Source organism: Vigna unguiculata, chromosome 6, assembly GCF_037176805.1.
Source record: "Vigna unguiculata cultivar grain cowpea cultivar isolate G323 ecotype 2 chromosome 6, ASM3717680v1, whole genome shotgun sequence".
Lineage (NCBI taxonomy): Eukaryota > Viridiplantae > Streptophyta > Magnoliopsida > Fabales > Fabaceae > Vigna > Vigna unguiculata.
In genome coordinates, this window is record NC_140797.1 from 47,715,841 (window position 1) to 47,724,034 (window position 8,194).

Here is an 8,194-nt window from a genome sequence, read left to right on the forward strand (position 1 = left end):
ATGCAGTAATCAAAATAAGTATTAGTATTCAAAAACATAAATATCCCAACGAAGTTGGTAAACAACTCTCAATCAAAAGTTTATAGCTGTCTATTAATAATTTTATATTAGCAAACCCCATCAACATGGTAGATGATTTCTCGCCCACCAACCTACAGTTCTGACAGCTAAGAATGAATCCATTTTTACAAGGTAGATAACCTCTCGCCCATCAAGCCGATTTTTCACGTTATCAAGGTTTATCTCGGGTGAACAAAAACTAAAATACAGTAAACAAAGTAGAAAACCATAGATAACACAGATAATGATTACCATGATAACAAGGTAACAACATCATTAAGAGAAGTTAAAACACAATTTTCTTCCCCTGAATAGAGTATCATACACCTAACGACCCAAATCAATAAATAAGGCGTCAAGTTTTCATTGCAGGTCTAACCAGCCCCAATCCAGTACCACTTCCCAAATGCTTGAAGTCTGTGGCTTGAAGATGATCCCCATGAGCAGCAAAACCTGTTCCTCCCTTCTCCAAAGTCACCAAATTTCTCTCTTTACAAGCCTTGTTGCAAACAAGACAGACTTTATCAACGGCCATAAATCTGTCAGCACACTTCTTGCAAAAGACATGCCCACATGAACTGAGGGCCACAAGCGACATTGTGTTGGTGAGAGTAACTTTGCAGCTTGGGCAAATGTAGGTCTTGTCAAGTGCCTTGGATTTTTTCTGCTCACTCGTATCCTCGGTAAACTGGACAGGGAAAAGTGTCTTCAACTTCAGTTTCTCATTGCCTTCAGGACAGATAGTACTGGTAGAAGGTGCCTCTACCTTAACAGAAGCTTCGGGCGTAGCCGAAGGCAGCCAAAATGCCTTCATTGTCCGAAGGGCTTCTTCCTCGTAGGAAGTGACCTTCACACTGTTTGCCCCATGGAAACCATTCTTATCACGGCTATAATTTCTGTCACTGTATTGTGGTACAGCACCATGATTCTGTTGATCAAATGCATCAAGCTCTTTGGCCTTTTGCAACATTAACTTCTCTTCTTCCTCCTCTTTTTCTTGCTTCTGCTGAGCAGTATGGGCTGCAAGCTTCCTGTTTTATTATAAATATCAATATCGCAATCACATTGTTAAGGTTCACAACATAACAGCCATTGGATCCACACCGAGTAAAAAATAAAAAGACGATATAGATTTAAAAGTTGAGCAATCACAGAGAACAGCAAATCCTTCTTGATAGATATGGTGAAATCATTTCCTTATTATAAATGAAGTTAAAAACGTTAAGCAATGGTTGATAGAATAAATAATTTTAAATGGTAGCCCATGCAATATCTAAAGTAGAGATGGGATCTAGTAGGTAGAAGTGAAGCATTATAAATATTGATGACAAAGGAAAGTTAAATTAAACAAGGCAATGGAAAAAGATCATTGATATAAGGGCTAATGATGGTCAACAGAAACCATATCACAAGAAAAAACAAAGGTAATGTAATAAAGTATTGAACTTCAGTGGCACACAGAAATGGTAAATCATGAATGAAATTTATCAACTAGTTGATAACCCACGGTAAATGATATTGGTATGACTTATGACAAAAAGTGATACCTATCATCTTACTAGTTAATTTCCTTAACTACTGAGGAATCCCCCCAATCTTCATTTCATAAACAAAAATAAGCAGAAAAATACCATCTAAAATAGTGGATTTCATTATTTTTCTTCAGTAAAAGAAAAATAATACTATACAACAAGAGGGGGGAGGGGGGAGGGGCGAGAGTAAATGGGATGTACCCCCAATCCTTTAGTTTTCGTTCAGAAGAACCCAATTAAATCCATATTAAGAGTGAGGAAGTTAAAAAAACAAATCCTATGGAAAAACTAAAACTACTAAACAAAAAGATAACGGTTTCCATTATCCTAAATTCCAAAATTTTGTTTGAACAAGGATGCCCAGCTCAAAATTTTAAAAGAAATAGCTCTTCAAACTTTTTATGTGTTAGTGTCATCAGTTCTCATTCTTCATATTTAGTCATCAGATAGCATACAAACACGAATATATCCATTTTATATAGCATACTTTTAAAATGCGGCATATAACTTAAAAAGTGGAGCTATTGTGTCCATTAGGAAACCAGATTCCATAACCTAATTGCAAAGCCATAAAGAATATTCTTAACATCCAATTTTTTCTCAAGATATCTCCCAATTCAAATCTTAACTCGCATATCTCAAAGAGGACATCACAAGCGAAAATCGTCAATCTGCAGGTTGCATAAAGGACTGTCGAGACAGAGGCATGAAACAAACCAATAGGCACGGGCAGGACATCACCTTTGCGAGCCTGCTGTACCATTATACAGTCGCAGCATATAAAATTCCAACCAAACTCACCAAAAAACTAATCATAGAACACTCAAAAAGGATGCCTTAAACAACACAGCTCAACTATCCAAATATCAAAACATTAAAAAAAAAAATTGTGGAGGGTATTGAACATATCAAAGAACAAAAACTATCCTTGAAGAAAGCTCCACCCATGAATTCTAGCAGAACAACGCATATTCTTTGTTCACAAAATGTGTCAAATTCAAATGCCAATACGATCGCACAGCTTCGATAAAATAAACAATTCCATAGGCAGTGACTATGAAAGTATATCCCAAAAACTTCATATGAAGCCATCCCTCCCACCCTTAACATAGATAACTACAGAACGACCAATACAATTCAATTAATAACTACGTATCCCCAATTTCTACGCCATTCGTCAGCACGAATTTGAACGACGCGTATACTTGGAGTTCAATCATAGACTTTACAATTGCAGGCAGAGAATAAAAAAGGGCAACGAATGAGAATACCTTTGAATGTCTTTCTTCTGAGATAAGAGACACTGGAGAATGCACTCTTTGCAAAAGAGATGACCCTTCTGGCAGCTCATGGGATCGATTAGGGATTTGAGACAGAGGCAACACGCGTCGAAGGGCTTGATGGAGTCTTTCCCCAACCTCTCTTTCTGAGTCCCATATCCTAGTTTTCGCTTCTCGTCGTACGTGAAGAACGCGAGATCGTTGTTGTTCTTCGAGTGTCTCTGAGGCATCTTTTCTCCCAATCACAATTCTCAACTTACACAACCACGATCCCTTTATCACACACCAACAATGGATCGATAGGGTTTCAGATCTTCAACTTAGACTTTGACTTGTTTCCGTCGCCTCAAGGAAACCGCAAGAAGCAACGAGAATTGAACTGGACCTGTTAATGGGCTCGGCCTCGCAGTTTTAATGGCCTTTTCAAATTTGTTAACATTTTCCTAATTTTATCTTCTCTTTTTTCTAAAACCAATATATCTTCGAAGAAATTTATCTTAAAAAGATGAGATATAATACAACTAGGATAAATTATAATTTTAATGATTTTATTTTATACAGAAGATTGAGGCTGATCATTTGTATTTTTAAAATTTAGTTTCATCACTCACCTTTAAAAAAGATCATGTTAATAATTTATTTTAAATAACCTACCATTCTTATTTTAAGATAACTATTTAAAATCATGTTAATATTTTAAACTAAAATATTAAATTATAATATATATATATATATATATATATATATATATAAATAAAATAAAGAATAAATTAATTTATTTTATAAATTATTGCAATAAAACAATGTTCTAAATAGTAAATTAGTGACCGAACCGATGAAGATATCGATTTATTTTATCAATGATTGAATATTAAAATATATAATCTTGTTTATCGTGAGAGTGTATTTAATTAATATTTGAAAAGACTTCAAAACAATTTTCTTAATAAAAATGTGGCATGGTATTCAAGATTTTTAAATATTAGAAAGATTTGTGCCGTATTCAGTAAAGACTATCGTTTTTATTAAATAGTGACAAAATATAGCAAAATTCAAATAATATTTTTAGATAAAATAAAACTAAAGAAAAAAACATTAAAAATCATATATCTTTTCGTAAAATATTTAATAACTGGATTTTTATGAATTTGGTATATCTATAATACTTTTATGCCTTTCCACCTGTATATTTATAATTATCTTTCCATGAAATAATATCCGCATCAAAATATGTAAAACTTTCCAGCTTCCATTTAGACTTCTGTCAAACTTAACGGTGATATCAGTACAATTCTCTTTTCTAATCTAATGTTTTTAAACACATAAACGTTAACCTTTTTGGTTAAAATTAAAAAACATAAACCTAGCATTTTAAATATTATTGTTAGCTAAAAAGACTAGCATTTGTATTTTAATCATTCATATCACACACGTATGGAGATTGGTTTGAAATGTACCACAATGTTTCTATATCTACGAGTGTCAAGAGTATTCATATATGAATTATTATAAAAAGGAACAACATTATTAATAATCTTTTAACAATTAAGCATTGCAATAAAGATTAGTATGTTAGAAACATGTAAGAAGTAATCACTTTAATTATTTTTATTATTTAGTTGTTACATGATTCTCTGTTGAATTAATAAAAGAATATTCACGTTCATAGAATCTATTGTTTAAATCCAAGAACATGATCGTGAAAAAGTTAATGCATCGAGGCTTGTTATATTATAGCTTTTAGACATGCGGAGATATATTGTATAAGAGGACAATAAATTATACTCAATTAGTTTATAACTTGTATTAGTTTTACATCTTTTAATTCAAATCGTAATTTATATATATATATATATATATATATATATATATATATTTCTTAGGATAAAGATAGTTTAACCCATCTTTTTTAACTCACTATTAATCCATTTCTTCAATCACCATTAGATCATTTATTTTGATTTTTTTCAAGTGATGTGATGTGATGATCTAATGGTGATTGAAGTGGTGGGTTAAAAGTGAGTCAAAAAAAAAAACAGGTTAAAGTATCATTGTCCTATTTCTTATTGCCTATGTTGGTTGTACTGTATAGCCCATCCGTCGGGCCATCGGTCAGACAGACCAAGGACAAGCGGTCGCAGGCCGCTCGCTACAGGCGGACCTTTGACTTTGATGTTGCGATCTCTCCGGAGTGTTTTAAAGGAGCTTGCGACCAAACGCATCCCACATTCTCCGGATGAAGTCTCAGCTCTGGACACGCTAGATCGACTACCCTGTCGGACCATTGGTCAGGCGGACCAAGGACAAGCGGTTGTAGGGCGCCCGCTACAGACGGACCTTTCCTTGGAAAGTTGATGTGTCAATCTCTCTTGAGTGCTTTAAGGGAGCCCACGACTAAAATACCCCCTACGTTCATTTCCATTTGAATTTTGTCTCCACCTATGTGGAGACGCTCATTCGTAAGGACAGCCAACAGGACGAACTACCCTTCGGTCGGGTGGCCGCACCAACCCTGGATCAGTAAGTAAAAAGTAAAATTAAGATAATACAGGACAGTAATCAAGTTTAAAAAGCAATTGGGCCATAATTAAGAAACCCTGATCATGGGCTCATACCAAAAATTATAAACAGAGATACAAGATAAGTTGGCAAGGATCTTTAACTCGCATTTATTGCTACCTACTAATCGAACTTGAACTAAGTTAAGCATCGAAACTTTTTAGACAGGTACTCCGATCAGCCGAACGAAAAGAAAAAAAAGACACTGAACACGGACAAAAGAACTTGAAAGTAATTTGAGTGTTGAAAATAGGTGCTTAAACCCTACACCTGAAACAATAGTTGTTTTAAATTATCTTGTTCACCAAATGAATTTACGTTTGCTATATAGCGCAAATCATTAAACACTTCTATCACCTACCTTCTTTAAACTAGATTATTAACATTAAACACTCCTATTTTAATAATGATCTGAAATTAAATATATTTTATTATTTATAAAGTATATTTGACCCTAATAAGATGAAGTTTATTCAGAAAAGACACTTGACATGTGTGGGATACCGAAGGAGAGTGGTGGCTATAATTTGAGGCTAAAGGATATATCCATGATACAGAATATTTGGCACTCGTGGTTCATACATACACATCCCACAATCAGAGACAAATCATACAAACCAACGGCTTTGGAGGAGAAAGAATCCAAGGAATAAGCACATAGTTCATAAACCAAAAAGTATCTCCCATATTTGGTGGTAAATTTTGCCAAATCAAAAGCTTCCACTTACAGCCACACAGGGGTTTCTCTTCTTGCAACGCAACCATTTTCATACGCACATTGCATATATAATTCCTAACCCATCACATTCCCTTTTTTTATTCCTTCAAATATTGTTTAAAAACTTAGACTTTAATTTAGTTTAACATTCTTTTGGATTCTACTCCCCATCTTCAATTTGGTACTTAAACTATAATTTATCTATGCATGGAAGGCACGTGAAGATGTTGGACTTGCTTGGTCCCACTTCTTATTCTCTCAGGTTCAAAACTTAATAATAATCCTCTTTCAAGCTGAATCACATAAGACATAAATATATGGATTGATTTTTTTTTCGTTTTCTTAACTTTCTATTTTAATCTAAGAAGACATGGCCATTTTCTGTATTCCATATTCTCAGGTTCAGATACAATATAGGCAATTATAATTATCCCAGATCAGACAAATCTTCGGCCAGGGAAAATGACTTTTTAGAATCAATTTTCTTCACATTTCGTGTTGGGAGTAGAGCTATGTTATCACATCAAACAGTTGTTGAGTGCATGAAATGTAACTAAACTCCTATAGTTAATTAGTACTACAGTAACAAATTCTAATAATTAATGCAAGTGGGTAATCTCTGATTAGATCATCAAGCTGTATATGCTCTATGATGGTGACCCACCCTTCACTATTTTCAAAACAAGAACATCGAAATCAATATTAGTGTCTGTTCGCGTTCACAAAACTGAAGCATAATTGCAGCGTTCACTACGAAGAGAGTGGATGCATGAGATTACACAAACTAGCAATTGACTTTGTTTGTTACTCGTGAAAATCTTTGATAAAGGGAAAAAGAAACAAGAATGAACAGGATGGGTACAATTTTTTAAGATGTTAGTACTGTCATTTCCTCAAAATTAGAGTTTTATCTTATTAATTGATGTTATAAAAGTTACATTGAAGTTTATATAGAAACTCTAATTCTGATCCAAAAAGAGCATAAACAGCACTTAACAACTGTAACTAAATTTTGTACATCAAGATGTCGGAAGCATTAATCTGAGACCCCCTCTTCAACGTTAGAGGACCTGGTAGAACTAGTCGCAACACTATTTGAAGAAGTGGAAGCTGGTGGTGGTGGTGGTGGTGGTGTAGATGTCCATGGAACCACTTGATTTTCTTCATCATCTTCTTCCGCGCTACCCTCATCGTTCTCTACATGATCCTCCATCTCATCCGCATCATCATCATCGTCGTCGTCATCATCATCATGATTCTGTCGGCTGCCGCTCTCACTGTTGTTGTTAACACAAGTGTTGCAAACGGAGATGGTGGGTACAAACTTGGGTCCGGTTCCGTGCCAAGCCGTCAGCGACTGACAAACATGGCAGAGAAGAATCCTGGGATGTTTGGTGACGAGGAAGTTTGCACTGTGAACCTTAGCATCGCATTCCCAACAGAGGCTGGCTTGATCCGATTCACACGACAACTTCGCAGGACTGTTACAGAGATCACACTTCCTCATCTCAACCTTAAACTATATTGTTTTCTCCCTCTGTTGTTATGGCCACACCAAAGACCAGATATCATAAATTGATTTGTGAACAAAAATAAACTATGGCGTTCTGGCAAGCTGTTGATGTAACAATCCTCTCTTGTTTTTCTTTCCACAGATTATGCTTTCTCGCTCTACGGTGGAAAAAATTGCAGAGAGAGAAAAGAAAAATAAACAAAAACGGTGTAGTGTGAACGCTGATATTAGTCATTTTAAAAATAAAAAAAGTGTTAGACCCTGAATGATCGGAAATTAAAGAATCTTGCATGATGGCAACTAAGTTTGTGTCTCTGTATAAAGTCAAATTAGTCCTCTTTGTGTCATTCGATCTTCAGGAATATTGCCACACTTCGAAGACTCATGATTTACTGGTTGAATAAACATTGGGGACCTTAAATATAATTGAAGAGTAATATAATCACGTTGTAGTTTTAGGAGTTAATTTAATTATTTACTCGAGAAAAAGAAAAGGCAAAACTATAGTTGTTTATGACTTTCAACACATTGA

The 8,194-nt window shown here is 34.7% G+C and overlaps 2 protein-coding genes across 2 annotated transcripts; both read right to left on the reverse strand.

Annotated features, from left to right (window-relative positions):
• Positions 1-289: 289 nt before the first annotated feature.
• On the reverse strand, positions 290-3,264 carry LOC114188263 (phosphoinositide binding protein). The gene is made up of 2 exons (XM_028076847.2): positions 2,864-3,264; positions 290-1,091 (listed from the first exon to the last, which is right to left on the reverse strand). The coding sequence occupies exons 1-2, from the start codon at positions 3,100-3,102 to the stop codon at positions 416-418; spliced, it is 915 nt and encodes a 304-aa protein (XP_027932648.1). The 5' UTR covers positions 3,103-3,264; the 3' UTR covers positions 290-415.
• Positions 3,265-7,037: 3,773 nt separating this feature from the next.
• Positions 7,038-7,887, reverse strand: LOC114188834 (uncharacterized). Its single transcript, XM_028077489.2, has one exon. The coding sequence runs from the start codon at positions 7,654-7,656 to the stop codon at positions 7,186-7,188; it is 471 nt and encodes a 156-aa protein (XP_027933290.2). The 5' UTR covers positions 7,657-7,887; the 3' UTR covers positions 7,038-7,185.
• Between the last annotated feature and the right edge of the window lie 307 nt (positions 7,888-8,194).

Excerpts from the sequence above, each read along its gene's own strand:
- LOC114188834 (XM_028077489.2), bottom strand. The coding sequence starts at position 7,656 with ATGAGGAAGTGTGATCTCTGTAACAGTCCTGCGAAGTTGTCGTGTGAA.
- LOC114188263 (XM_028076847.2), bottom strand. The coding sequence starts at position 3,102 with ATGCCTCAGAGACACTCGAAGAACAACAACGATCTCGCGTTCTTCACG. Across the intron at positions 1,092-2,863 it reads CAGAAGAAAGACATTCAAAG|GAAGCTTGCAGCCCATACTG; the intron begins GTATTCTCATTC and ends ATAATAAAACAG.